The 14,918-nt window shown below is 39.9% G+C and overlaps 1 protein-coding gene across 6 annotated transcripts in view; it reads left to right on the forward strand.

The window, feature by feature from the left end:
• Positions 1-14,918, forward strand: part of LOC119646976 (aldehyde dehydrogenase, dimeric NADP-preferring) — a 129,974-nt gene that overhangs the window by 41,839 nt on the left and 73,217 nt on the right. For all 6 annotated transcript variants that reach the window (XM_038047684.1, XM_038047683.1, XM_038047681.1 and 3 more), the window contains exons 2-3: positions 9,415-9,522; positions 9,582-9,644. In XM_038047684.1, coding sequence (XP_037903612.1) covers positions 9,417-9,522; positions 9,582-9,644 — 169 coding nt within the window. In that variant the 5' untranslated portion in view covers positions 9,415-9,416. The remainder of the gene's footprint in view (positions 1-9,414; positions 9,523-9,581; positions 9,645-14,918) is intronic.

Consider the following 14,918-nt stretch of genomic DNA (forward strand, 5'->3'; position numbering starts at 1 on the left):
TGAAATCTGTCCCAAGTTCAAACCTAGACCAGAAAAAAAGTAAGGAAGCAACTTACTTCCTCTCTTGTGGTTCACGGACTCCTCTTTTTGGGTTAATCAAGCAAGTTCAAAAACACAAAGAAAAAATCTTGACTGACGATTTCGTCCAGGGCAGAGGCAACTCATCCCAGGGCAGAAGTGAGGCAGCGTCTGATGAGTTGCCTCTGCCCTGAACGAAACCGTCAGTCAAGATTTTTTCTTCCTGTTTTTGAACTTGGGTGTTTAACCCAAAAAGTGGAGTCCGTAAAACGTTGATTCGAATTTGGTTGTTATCCAGAGTTGTTGACTGTTCGCAAACTATATATTTTAAAAAAACATAAAGTGAATCACAAATTTAATTAATTCGAAATAATTTAATGAAAATTTTGATTATACGTAATAAAGTGATTATTGGATGAAACTTTAGAAGTTAAGAACAATGATGTTCACTGGTTACAATGGAGTGGCCGAGGAATCTCACCCGTGTTTGAAGGAACTTACATTTCTCAAAGTTTAGGACTCAGCCGGCCTCAAGGAGAGGTTGAAAAATGCACTCGAGATGGGCTAAGTGCTCAGACTCAGTGGAAGAAGCGACCAAAACATCATCCAAATATACGAAACAGAAGTCGAGGTTTCACAGGACCGAGTGGATGAACCTTTGAAAGGTTTGCGCCGCATTGTACAATCCGAAAGTCATCCGGGTGAACTTGAAGAGTCCCAAGGGTGTGCATATTGCCGTCTTTGGAATGTCTTCTGGAGCTACAGGGATTTGACGATAAGCCTTGGTTAAGTCCAAGGTCGAAAAGATGCGGCAATTCGCGAGGTGATGCACAAAGTCGTGGATGAGTGGAATTGGATATCGGTCAGGAACAGTCTGTGCATTTAGCCCTCTGTAATCCCCACATGGGCGCCATTCACCGTTTGGCTTAGGGACCATATGCAGTGGGGAAGACCAACAGCTGTTTGAGGGCCTGCAATAGCCAGTTTCTGGGATGGTAGAGGACGCACCTTTGAGAAGATCGAGGAACCAGTAGTGTTAATGTGGTGCTGCACATTATGCTTCACTGGTTTGGAGAGTCTACACTTGGTAGTAATCTGGCTGAACTTTTGGAGAAGTGCCCGAACACGAGAGTAGGTAATGTCTTCTAAAAGAACGGGAAGATTATTGCCTGGGTGAGATACCATTTGTCCCGACGAATTAAGATTGGTCGTGGAATCTATAAGAGACTTGTTTTGCAAGTTTATCAGCAATCCATAGTGACACAGGAAGTCTGCGCCTAGTATGGGGAAATTGACATCCGCCCGGATGAAACGTCACGGAAATGCCCTACGCAAGCCAAGACTCACGACCACTTGCCTATACCCGTAGGTGTTGATACGGGAGGAATTTGCCGCTGCTAGTTTCAGGGATTGTGGAAATAGTTGATGGTGCTGGGGTACGGGAAGAACCGAAACTTACGCACCAGTATCCACGAGGTAGTTACGCCTGCTGAGAGGGTCGTAAATTGTTAGGCGACGTGGCGCTGCGTTCTAGGTGGCCGTCGCCAGGACCCCCCGCGGGCCTAGTTTTTTGCGGCAGGCGTGAATTTACAAGGGATTGTACATTTAGTGGCTTTATCGCCGAATCTGGGCTGGTACCAGCAAATCGCCCTTTTCGGGTGGCAGACCGCGAGTGAGCTCGTGATCTGGCGCCCGAACGCTGAGCGTCCAGTGGACCTCTGCGGCGATGGTGAAGACGAGTGCGGCGAAAGTGGCTGCGGCAGCGATGGTGGCTGCGGCTGCGGAACTCTTGTCTCCAAGTGGTTGTTGCCGCTGCCTGCCGAGCGATTGTGCTTGCGCAGACTGCGATTTGTTGATGGGAATGATGATGTGCTTGTGCAGTTGGGTGGAATTTTAGCGGTCGTTGGCATTGGCTTAAACAAATTTGAGCTGCAATGCAGCTTGTTGATTGAATCCGTTAGGAAGCGACTGGCTAGTGAAAGTGGCTCGTCTGCTGCTGCGGAGCACCGCTACTGCTGTTCATTGTCCTTTTTGTTGAGTTTTTCTATTTTGTAGGTTCTGGGAATTCGGGACCTTAGTTGTTGATGCTATTGGTGCGAGTTCCGGGGTCACCAATTTAGAAGTTAAGAACAACGATGTTCACTGGTTACAACACTTCATTTATTTCATTAAAAACTATGGAACTGACAACTTCAACAAATGATGAATTTCATAGAAACTTTTTATAAGAATCCTTTCACTTTTTCCAACAACACAACTGGTGCTCGTTATTTTTATTGATTTCATGACATCTTGCCCCTTTCCGTATTCACTTTTTTCTCCATAAAAAAATATGACATTTTCCGTCACCTACTGCGCTCTTCACTCCTGTAGTGAGGTCTGAACTGAGTGGAGAGCGCCGGTGACGGCATCTGTCCGCTGGTATTCGCAACATTCGAAATAAATTTCGAATGCCACGAATCCTGCCGCGCCACAAAACATTGAGTGTTGTTCTTTCATGACGTCAATAAATCTGCATATCAACTACAAAAATTATTAATATAATTACACAATTATTATTAAATGAAAATGAAGCGTTAACCTTCAGAAGAACGTTTATAAGCAATAAACTTGTTCACGTGCTAAGCAAACTGTGTGCAAGGTGCTTAGACTTATTCAAAATTCATTGTAAAATAAGAGTACCCGCTAATGAGCAAGTAGATAGATTCAACCTAAAATATGTAGTTTATTAACCTTGATGTCGCCTAATATTACCAAAGACAGATAAATAAGTGTTTAAGGTATTCAAGAAATTGTGTCAAGCGGCTCTATTATCAGCGACTATTCATTTACAATCGAAATTCTTCAAACCTGAAAACAACCCCAGATATAAATAACCCCCGTAGTTCTCATTTTCAAAGAATTCACTATTTTTATATTTCGCCCCAAGGGCTTTGTATCTCAAAGAAAAATTAAGGTTCATAAACCTACATAGTAAGACTCGTTCTCACAACGAAACCTAAGTGCATCTTTTTCTACTGAAAAGATAAATTTGTGCAACGATTCTAATCTTTTTGAACAAGATCCACCATTCTCTGCGTTCTTCTAAGCACGTATGACAGAAGTAAACCGGTTAACATAATTACATATGAATTCTATTTGCAGGTTAGCGATAAAAAAATAACAATAAATAGGAATGAATAGTTCGTAATGGTCACTCAAGTACCGGATAGTATCTGGCGTCAATATCGCAATCAACTTCTGGCGTATACAAGATCTCCTCAAAGTTAAGGTCATTGTCGACCGATATCTGGTAACGCGTATTATGCCGATATGCGTTTGTAATGTAAAGGTCATTGTTGTTGAAAAAATTTGCCTTAGCCACTTCATAGTTAACTGACACGCGAAGGTTCCTATTTTGAATATTTTAAGACTTTTTGCGGTAAATATTCCCACATTTATGCGAAGTACCGGTGAATGAGGATTTTTTTATACAAATGTACATATGACGAAGTAATAAGATGCTGATGAATAGAAACGTGTATCTATTAGCCCGTGAAACTGATTGCCAAACGGTAGATATATAGTAACCAAATAGTGAGGAAGTAATTCCCATATAGGCCCAGTCTTCTGAGTTCAGCAGGTGTGAACAATTATGACAGAGCCTCCGGAAAGACACCTGGAGTGTTAAGATATTGGGGCACAAACCGGAAGCTTAGCGCCTTGGATATGAACAATTTTATGGCTTTTATTATGTAAGAAACTTTGAGGGGAAAAGTCGGTTATTTTTTTCAAAATTAATTTTGGTAGATATTTAGCAGTCACATCATCACTTCAAAACCAAAAACCATGAGGCAATGATAGAGGCCAGCCAGCAGTACTAGCATGTCCTGGGTATGACCCAAATAGGGAAGGCTCGTGATGTCCCCGTAAGTTGCTTATAGCCAGAGTTTAGAGTTCTATACTGTTGTGTGCAGTGCCAGTATGGGTAAATGCACTGCATATTACATGCAATAACAAAGCAATTAATGTTGTTTACAGAGAGACGGCCCTAAGAATATATTGCATTTTCAAGACCATCTCCGATCATGCTGAACACGCCACACGAGGAACAATATACGCTTATGGGTATTATGGTCGCAGAAATCGAAAAAAAAATAATTGCGTATTCTTTCAATACATTACCTCAAGAATATTCTTATCAAATTTCATAACGATCCGAGCATTAGTTCCGAAATTGTAGCTATTTATAACGCACTATCTCACTGCTCCAGCGTAGTATCCTCTGGCGGAGGCTATTGAGAAATAGATACTCTCTCCACAATCCTCTCTTCTCCGCGACGAAATCCTTTCCCTTGACAGGTCAATCCCCGATAGAATTTTAACCCTTTACACCAACCAGCTCCACAAACGCCTCTCCAACATAGAACTGAACCCTGATACCTTCAAGGAACTCGAGAAACTTGTCCTCGTCTAGGCAAGTCCACCCAATAAACTACTATCCTTCCGCAAAATATTTCGACTCCCGAAAAGGTGAACATCCTAGCCGATCATTTCCTTCAAGCTAGTTCTTAGCTTTCTAGATGGGCAGAAATCCTTAGTAAACATCTAGCAGCACCTTTCCTCCTCCTATACTTGCCTCGCCGGCATTCCTCAAGGTTCAATCCTTTCTGCAACCCTTTTCCCCCTGTTCACCGCAGACATCTCCAAACCAACTTCTCACCCATGTTCTATCCGGATCCTTCAATACACAGATGACCTAATCCTCTATACCGCTACCAAAGACATCTCCCGCGGTGAAACATGTCTGAATTATTATTTAAACGAGCTTTACCATTATTTCACCCGTTGGAAACTCTCCTTAAATCCCGGCAAGTGCGAGACCATTGTCTTCCGTGGAAACATGAAAACGACGCCGAAAGTGTGGAGTGACATTAGATCTTTGTCACTTACAATCCACGACGATCCCATTCCTATTTGTAAAAGAAGTCACTTACCTCGGAGTGACAATCAATTCCCGCCTCTCCCACGTCTCTCATATAACAAAGGTACTAAGCCGTGCAACTGGTGCCTTCATGTCCTTGTACCCCAACCTTAAATACAATATCCCTACTCCGAAAAGGATTAAACTGTTTTGTTATAAGCAGCTAGGCCCACTCCTCATTTTCGGCTTCATTTTCTGATCTGATTGCTCCCCATCTCAAATGGAACGATTCCGCCTTAAAGAGCCCAGGATCTTTCGCCACTGTGCCAACATTTTTAAAAACGAAGGCCGCTCCAAGTACATTTCCAACCAGATCCTCTACGAGTCCTGCCAAACCCCACGTATCAATGCCTTCCTTGCGCGTCATGCCCTCAAGTTTCAGGTCAAGGGTCAATCCCACCCCAATCCTCCTGTCTCCAAAGCCATGCAGATCGAGATCGTTGAAGATAACCTTCTTTGGACTCATCTGTTTTCCCAGATCAGATCACAGAACCGTCTTTTCGATCCCCAAGGTAGAGTAGTCTTCTACACAGGCAATTTCTCCGATTCCCAATTTTTTCAAAATATCCATCACTAGCGCCCCTCCTAGCTTTTAATTCCCATCCCTCGACGCCGTCCCACCCTATTGTTAAATATGCTCAACGAGTGGAGTTTTTTTTTCGACTTTTCCTCCAAAATGGCTTTGCAAATATTTCACGGCATATATTTCTTTAGTAATAAGTTAGGTTAAGCTTCATCATATACGTTAGATTAAGTTTAACTGTTAAGGTAGTCCCTAAGTTAGTTATAAGTTTATATTCATCTTTTCTAGTAAATAAAAAATTGTTGTTTTTGAAAAATTGTTGTTTTTGGAAAATTGTTGTTTTGAAAACCACTGTCAGTCGAAAGCTCCAAGCCTTCGTGATCACCTTTCTGCCACGTATCATCGGAATACCCTGGCTTGATAGCATTTCACACAGTCCTGTCAACCGTGGGCGGAAGTAGCGATGAATAAGTCGGAGTGAGGGTACAAAATTTGAAGTAGAACCGTTTTGGTTTCCCGATTTCTTCTTGTTCAGTTTTTATTGAAAAAACAAACAGTAGCTTTTCCAATATAATTAGTTTATTATATTATATTTATTATGTATATTACCAGGTGTACTGTTAATTAATTTCAGGCCTTTTCCAATAGATGACGTTCTATGTTTTGTGTCGCTGTTGGCCGCACATACCTGTCATTTTATTTAATTGGTGTCGAGTGTCTAAACTACGTTGACGTTTCCCCAAAAAGTTCCTCCAGCAAGTTTTTATTGCGCATCAAATATGCATATACGCCATGCATTGCTTTTCATGTTCAATCAAGGAAAAAAAATATCCGAGAGCCACTGTGCACTTGTGTAAGTTTATGGATGCACTTTGCCTCCCTGAGATGAGGGGTACTACCCTTCAACTCTCCGAAGAAGTGAAATATCTGGGGGTCACTCTAGATAAAAAACTTCTTTGGAACAAACATGTAGAGGAAGAGATGAAACGAGCTCTCACAGCTTATGGGCTGTGCAGACCGACCTTTGCCTCGACATGGGGACTCAGGCCTCATGTGGTAATGTGGATATACGTTGCCATCATTAGGCCGATGTTTGTATATGCATCCGTAGTGTGGTGGGTTAAGGTGAGACAAAAACGTGTTCACCGTAAACTAGCCGCACTACAAAGAACTGTGTATCTGGGTATCACTGGTGCCATGAGCACAACATCCGGCGCAGCTCTGAATGCACTACTCAATTTGCAGCCCCTGGATATACTTATTCAAAGCATTGCAACGAGAGCAGCTCATAGACTAATTCGATTAGATCTATGGGAAAACAACGGATGTGGGGGGCACAGAGCATTGGAAGGGTTAGTGGGAGGACTGAATCCAGTTCTTACAATGCCTTCCGATTCTCGTGTTCCCATACATCTGTTTGGTAGAAGATATGAAGTTACCCTGAAGCGTAAAGAGGACTGGGAAGACCCAGAGGAACCCGTGCCGGGATATAGGGAAGTCTTCTACACCGATGGCTCAAAAACAGAAGAGGGTTCTGGAGCCGGAGTCTACCTCTCGAATAAAAACGAGAAGTGGGCTTTTCCTTTGGGACAATATATAACGGTTTTTCAAGCCGAAGTTTATGCGATCCTAAGGATCGACCCTAACCGAACATACGTACCGCAAAGTTTATCCTGTCGAAAAGCAGGAGGACTTGCAGGTGTATCGTAGGAGTTCTGACAGGCCATAATTCACTAGCTGGGCATATGTTCAGAATAGGAATTACCGAAGATGATACGTGTCCCTCCTGTAATGAGGAAGCGGAATCCACGGAGCATTTTCTATGTGAATGCCCCGCCTATGGACGCATCAGGCATCATGGGAAAAATTCAGAGGTGTAAAAAGTGGGTGCCGCATGAACTGAGCGAGAGATAAATGGAGAACCGAAAAGTGATATGTGAAATGCTGCTTCAACGGTACAAAAGAAAGTCTTTTCTCCATCGAATTGTTACGGGCGACGAAAAGTGGATTGTCTTGAAGAACCCTGAACGCAACAAATCATGGGTGAGCCCAGGTGAAATATCGACATCGACGGCACGACCAAATCGTTACGAACGGAAGATCATGCTGTGTATGTGGTGGGACCACACCTGTGTGATCTAATTTGAACTGCTGACACCTAGTGAAACTGTGAACGCCATTCGCTACAAACAACTAATGAAAGATTAAAGCCAAGCGATTGCGGAGAACCGACCAGAATATCGAGAAAGACAGAAGAAGGTGATTTTGCTCCATGACAATGCACTATCCCATAAGTTGAAAGTCGTTCGCGACACGCTGGAAAAACTCAAGTGGGAGGTGCTTAACCATGCGGCTTACTCACCAGACCTGCCCCCATCGGATTACCACCTATTTGCCTCATTGGGCCACGCACTTTCTAAGAAGCGCTTCGACTCCTCTGAAAATTTGCAGAAATGGCTCACTGTATGGATCACCTCCAAAGACAGTCAATTCTACTGGCGTGGTATTCACAAATTACCAGAAAGGTGAGAAAAACATGTAGAAAGCGATGGAAAATATTTCCAATAAAATAACTATTACGGTTCCCTTGGAATTATGTGTTTTATTCACAAAAAAACCGGAAAATAATTAGGAGAGCACCTGGTATATTCTATTTATATTACTCCCTTCATCAGTACATCTGTTACTAACTTCATAGAGTTCTCTAAAGTCTTATATATTGCTAAATCAATTACTCTTAATTAGCTGGTCACGGTGTCGATTAGATGATACTCCACCATTTGGCCTTGAAAGTGTCATTACCGAGCTTTGGTCTGAATTCTCAAATGTTATATAATCACAGTATATCCGCCATCCTTGAAAAAAATTTCTACTCAAAACAACACTAAGGAACGTGTTTTGCACCAAATTTATCAAATTCTACGAGATATTGTGATCACGCAGCACGCGTCTGACCAAACTCCTAGTTTAATACTTACATATATAAGTTCTAAGTCTCGGCAAGCTATAGTTGGAAAGAAGGAATCAATCGCCTACCCATGTTGTGCCTGCCTGTCCAGCTGCGTGGTCCGCAGTAAACGTGATGATCTAATCCATTTAGCGCGAATCGTTCATAATATCTATTTAACAATAGAGCAACATAGGTAACAATACCATAGGTTAGGGATGTTGAGTCTTTTGACTTATAGTAATACCAAATCAACCGCGTTCACCGGTACACTTAGTAATGCTAAGATTAACATTCCATGCACATATTGGGATCTTTTGTTGGACCATTGTGGATATCAACTCACAATTCTGGCATCTATTTACCCATTTAATAAGAGCTGCCAATCTGTCTATGTTTGTTTTGAAACAGATCCCAAAACAGGCGTATTCTACATAGATCAAGGCTGAATGTGAATAAATTATGTCATTGTACCTTTTTTTGATTCTTACTAGTTTTGAACATAAATATGTGCATAAATTTATTTTTTATACTGAGTCTATCAGATGAAAGAACTGTGAATATTTTAAAAATTACACAAAGATTTTCCTATTCTTTATCAAAGTAAAAATGGTCGACCTTTGCGCGGTATTAGAGACATGGAAACATGTTTTGTGCGTGATACAAAATAACTAACAAAATAACTGATGAAATACTCGCCTCGTATTCTTCCCTTGATATTCCGGAATATATCACCCGATCTTATTAGATATGCTAATAATAACTTTATCGAGTACCACCGATAAAGTTCATATGCGCCATACAGATTAGGGTGGTGTTTTCATTACTGCAAATTTTCCATTGTTAGTACCAACAAGGGTCCAGTTACTACCTGAAGATTACATAGTTAAACCATCAGTACAATTTAATCTTATTTAAAATATTAAAACCGTTGTTGATCTTGACAATCTTATCGTTTTGCAGAAATGGCTAAAGTTGACGATAAAACTGAGACGCACCTTTTCGGCCAAGTTCCAGAAATCAGCGAAAGTAATGGAAAAATGAAGAAAGCAGAGAAGCAGAAACAAAATGGTGAGATACCAGTTGAATTTGTCTGGTCAATAGAAAGTAATTCGAGTTCTGTTAACTAGGGGCGGCATCGAATAGCAAGGGGAGTGCAGGTGTGTTAAAGGAGGTTGCTGTTATAGAAATTGGTGAGTATATACTTAAGTTTTGATTGTGGTATATGGTATATATGCATAAATATACACATTGTTGTTGTTATAAAAATTTAATAACGCTTGGTTTAGGCCACAAAAGTGATCAACTTGAAGCGGGTTCGTGTGGAGTCTTCATCTATGAAACTCTATCTTTACTAAAGCAACCACTGTTCAGATCATAAGTTCAAGCTTCCTGTTCATCCACTTTTACCATCTTTACCAATCTCTTTACCGGTCGCCAAGGCTGGCAACTAACCAAACTCCCCTAACAGGTTTGCCAGTCGTGAACACCGACTGCGCGAGATAATATATGGAGCCGGATGGAACGTGCTGGAACTAACCCCAATGCTAGCAGTTCAGCGAGATGAGGGCCCGGAGCGTTGGTTCACAAATATTATCTCCCTGTCAGGACGAGAATGAATACTCCAAAAAACTAAATCCACCCGGGATAAACTACTCTAGTAGAGACGTGAAGTCTCGAGGCGGGTTGATATCACTGAAAATATCTTTACCATGGGAACTAAACAAAACCACAAAAAACCTAATGAGCGAGGGATTGACGGGGAAGGACTAAACACTTTCCGAAGGTGGGTTAGTGCAAAACAACGTCATTTCATCTCATGATTATATAATTATATCCTTATGCAGTATCTGTTCGTTGAATTATGAACGTTAAGAAAACATGCAAAGTTTCCACTTTAAACAGCAATAAAAAAAGTTTTCAATTTAAATTAACAAAACATAACTTTATTATTTGAATCATATATGCATGTAATATTGTTGAAGCCCAAAATCTACGTTTAATACTTTGAAATCCCGCCTCATTTTCAATTGCATCTCCCATGCAATCCATAGAAACCGATTTAAATAAATCATTTGATGGGAAACCGGAAGCTTGATGCTTCAGGCATAAAATGTTTTGTGTTTCCCTATGCGAGAAGCATAACGCAGTTCTCCATTGGCTGGCAGCATTGACTCGAGATATTTAAATTGCTCAGTACTGTTAATGGCAGTAACCTGCCCAGAACTGAGCGATTTGAATATCTCCTTTCCTTAAAATTTCCAAACCTCATTTATATATTATACAAATTGTCAAGTCAGTATATAATAACAATGTTCAAATATTGCATGATCGGTCAAGAGGAAATATCGACCCTGCATTCAAACTTGACCGGTTCATATAGAATGTTTCGGAATGCAAGCCTAACGGTTGATCTGGTTGAGGCGAATGAGAATGCATTTTTTGCGCAAGATGAGAGAGACCGGGGGCCGGCTGATTACAGGGACAGCTGATGAACGGGACCCAAGGAAAGGGGATTTTTGGGATTGGCAGGGAGACGAGTGCTGGTCTTGAGGTGAAGGACGTTTGGAAAAAGATTTTTTCTTTCGGCTGAGGAAGAGTTCGCGAAAGCTTTGGAGTTTTGTTCAGTCGATCGGTAGTAGCCACTTTTCTTGAAGAAAAGAGCAATTCCGCGACATAAATTGCAAATTAATCTTAGTGTGTTTTGTAATTGCATGTGAATTTACATAAAAACTGGACGATTAGTGACGGAAACAGTGGGCAGTCGATACGGCTGGGATGACAGAGTCCACTAAAAAAGTGAAAAAGTCTGACGATGGAAGAAAAATGATTGTCTATATTTCTTGAATTTTGTTCTTGTTCTTTTTGATTGTTTGTCTTCGTGACACTTTCATATGAATTATTGTTTCTTTCATTTTGATTGTATTTTTATTATCCTGCTGATTTTTCTTTATTTTTGGTTTAAATAAAATATATTGAATTCCAGCTGAATTTCTTTCTTTTTGGGGACTCCCTTCTGGCCTCCTCCTTCACTCCGTAGAACTTTTTTTTAAACGGACAACCCCAGAGCTCCCACCTCACAAAACATCTGAGACAGGGAAAACATTGATCGATTGATGAGGCACGACTCATTTTCGGAAACAAACCAATCCAAAAATCTGAAAAAAATACGGGAAATGCCCTTATTTGAAATCTAGACCCTAAAATATATACGATTCCGATATCTGCTCAAATAAACTTAATAATAACACACTACTAACTTTTTGAAATTGACTGGACCAAAGTTCGTCCTAGGCGTATGGCTATTAGTACCAAAATTATAGCAGTTCAGCTTTCAATTTCACGGGAATTTACTGTATCTTAAACCTTAGAAGTAAATTAAATTCTATTCTAAATTCTAATTCTAAATATATATAAAAATCAATTGCTGTTCGTTAGTCTCGCTAAAACTCAAGAACGGCTGAACGGATTTATCTTATCTTGGTTTTGAAATGTCCGTGGAGTTCTAGGGAAGGTTTAAAAGGTGAGAAAAATTCGAATAATTGCCGGTAAAACCCTAAAAACAGCACTTTTCTTCTTCCCACATAAACGTTTTTTTCTAAATAAAATTTGGAGTCAATTTGAACTTGATATTCAATAAAGTTCAATCACTCACTGTGTTCATCGGACCTCATATTACAGTTATAAAACGGACAAATTTTTTAACGCAACTAAAAATATTTGACAACCAAGTGACAATCTTTTATTTCTAAAAAGACAAAAGACATCAAATGTTTCACAGCTCAGAACATGTTGTATTGGAAAATAGAATTTCTGTTTTTAGTATTTTTGTTTTTCACCGTTTAAACCTTCTCTGAATTTCCATAAATATTTCAAGACCAAAGTAGACTACCTAGACCTAGACTAGATATTAAGTTTTGTTACTAATTAAATTTCTGAACGCAACGATAATATTTGACACTAGATTTGACAACCAACTAATATGTCAATCCATCCTGTTGCACTTTAGAATACGGAAAGAAGTATTACGATACTGCGTTAATATATCTATGAGTGCGCTAAAACTTTCTTTACTTTGGCGATCCTTTGTGATAGTGACATTCTAGGTAATGTGCTTTTTTTTATATTTTGTGATTGTGACACTATACTGCTAAGTGAGCGAAAAATTTCTCACTTTGATTATTTACAATTTACAATGCCGAGGAGAAGACGACCTGACTTAGGTCGTCGCAGTCAATCAAATATGCGAAGAGCTACCTCACGTGCTAACCGCACTGATGACCAGAGAGAGACAGATCAAGAAAATAGTCGTATTGCTATGTCCGAATTGCGTTATTTAGTGAGTGATAATGAAGTAGATAGGCTTAGAATGCAACGAGTTCGTGCACATCAGACACAACAACAGCAATCACGACATAATGAAATTGATCGAATTCGCAGACGGAATGCTTCACAATATGCTTTTTTATTAAATACGGATTCGTTTTGTTTGTTTTAAAATTATTTTATACAAAAGTTTAGGACTTTTATTTATCGATTGAGGCAGTACGAAGTCTGTCAGGTCAACTAGTTCTAAATACATATATGAAGAATCCGTTTTCCCTATTCCGTTTCGTATCTGTTTTAGGAGAACTCTTTCACACTTGCTAGCAATCTTGAACTCCTGTGAAGAGTATGGAGTTGACTATTATCAATACAGTGCTTTTCAGAGCAAAGCATTTGTGTAAATGGCTTTTGGAAAATATAACCAGGTGTTATTTTTGATATGTAGCTATAAATCACCATCATCATCATCAACGACACAACAACCGGTGCCTTAATAAGGAACTCCAGACACCCCGGTTTTGCGCCCAGGTCCACCAATTCTTTCCAAGAGGTAATTCTCGATCCATTTCGTCAAATGCTCAGTAAAATCAATCAATGTTCACCTTAACGCATTTTTCGACATACATGATCTCTTGGGGAGAACTGCAGCTTTGAAACATACATAATCTACAATGAAACTGTTAACATAGAATTTCCAGATAAATTTAATCTTCTGCAACATCACTTGCTGATTGTACACGGTTACCGGCAATCATAATAAAAAATTGAATCTTAAATGAGACCTTTACGAAGCTTCCCATATACTCGTACTTACAAATGTGTCTATATTTAAAAATTCCCGTATGATGGCACTGGCGAAAAGTCGTTTCCATTTTTATGAAGGGGCATAAAACTGGGGAGTTAAGATTAAAATTTACGTGTTTTGTACATATGGACAATGAAGGCATATGAAACATATCTTCGTCCATAGCTCGCTGTTTAATTGACTCTACTCCTTCTTTCACAAAGGTTATTATTCGAAATAAAAAGTCAATGATAAGATCAATTTCCTTAGTTCGATTGTGTGAAACAAAACCTTATTAGAATGGTGACGGTGTCTGTCTGTCCGTCTGTCCGTCTGTCTGTCTGTCTGTCTGTCTGTCTGTCTGTCTGTCTGTCTGTCTGTCACACCCGATTTATTCGGAAACGGCTAGACCGATTGTCACGAAAATTGGTGAGAGTATGTAATCTGGTGATCCCTTTACATGCAGTAAGTGGCGCCATCTTGCGTTAAGTTTAAGGGGGGGCTCTCTGTACATGTGAATGGAGGGTGCAAATTTTTTTTTCACAGAATGTAGCCAAGTGGGGTATCAAATGAAAGGTCTCAATTAGTACTTTCCGAATCTGGTTCAATATTTGATATTAGATGAAACATAGGGGAGTAAGGGTTGAAAATATGACCCACAAAAAGTGTAACAGGTCTCGTTCTCAGAACCTATCCAACCGAAAAATCTGGAAAAAATCACAGTGGTGCATCTCTACGAAATCTAGGCCTCAAAATATATCCGGTTCCGATATCTGTACAAATAAAGTTAATAATAGTATATTTCCACATTTTAGAAATTTACCCGGCACCCCCCTTTATATTCATCCCAGAAATACAAAATTTAGCATGAGTGTAACGAAGAATATAATGCACAGTTTGGTCAAGTTTGAAGAAAATCCAACTATTATTAACAAAGTTATAGGGGGTGAAACTTTACAATTTTTTGTGAATTTCGTGCACTCTACAACCCGCATGACGTCATCATCACATATCAATTCGTCAATACCACAACGAAATGAATTCTTATGAATTGGGTCCCAGACAATTATTTTGTTTTAGTTTGTTAGTTATTTGTCAACCAGACATGTGTATATGTAGGTATATAATATATGCGTGCTAATGAACTTTGCGGCTAGTGCCTAATTCAGATAGATATAAGACGTAAATCGGAAATATGGGTACGATAAATTTAGATACGTGCATATATGTGTACAGCAGGTAATAGGCAGTTTGTTTGTTTAGGGTGAGCGTGATATCTATGGCTCTAATATGTACGTATGTCTCGTAGTTTGGAAAAATATGAAGGATTATGTTGGATTTGTAGCTATATACGGAC

Source organism: Hermetia illucens, chromosome 1, assembly GCF_905115235.1.
Source record: "Hermetia illucens chromosome 1, iHerIll2.2.curated.20191125, whole genome shotgun sequence".
Taxonomy (NCBI): domain Eukaryota; kingdom Metazoa; phylum Arthropoda; class Insecta; order Diptera; family Stratiomyidae; genus Hermetia; species Hermetia illucens.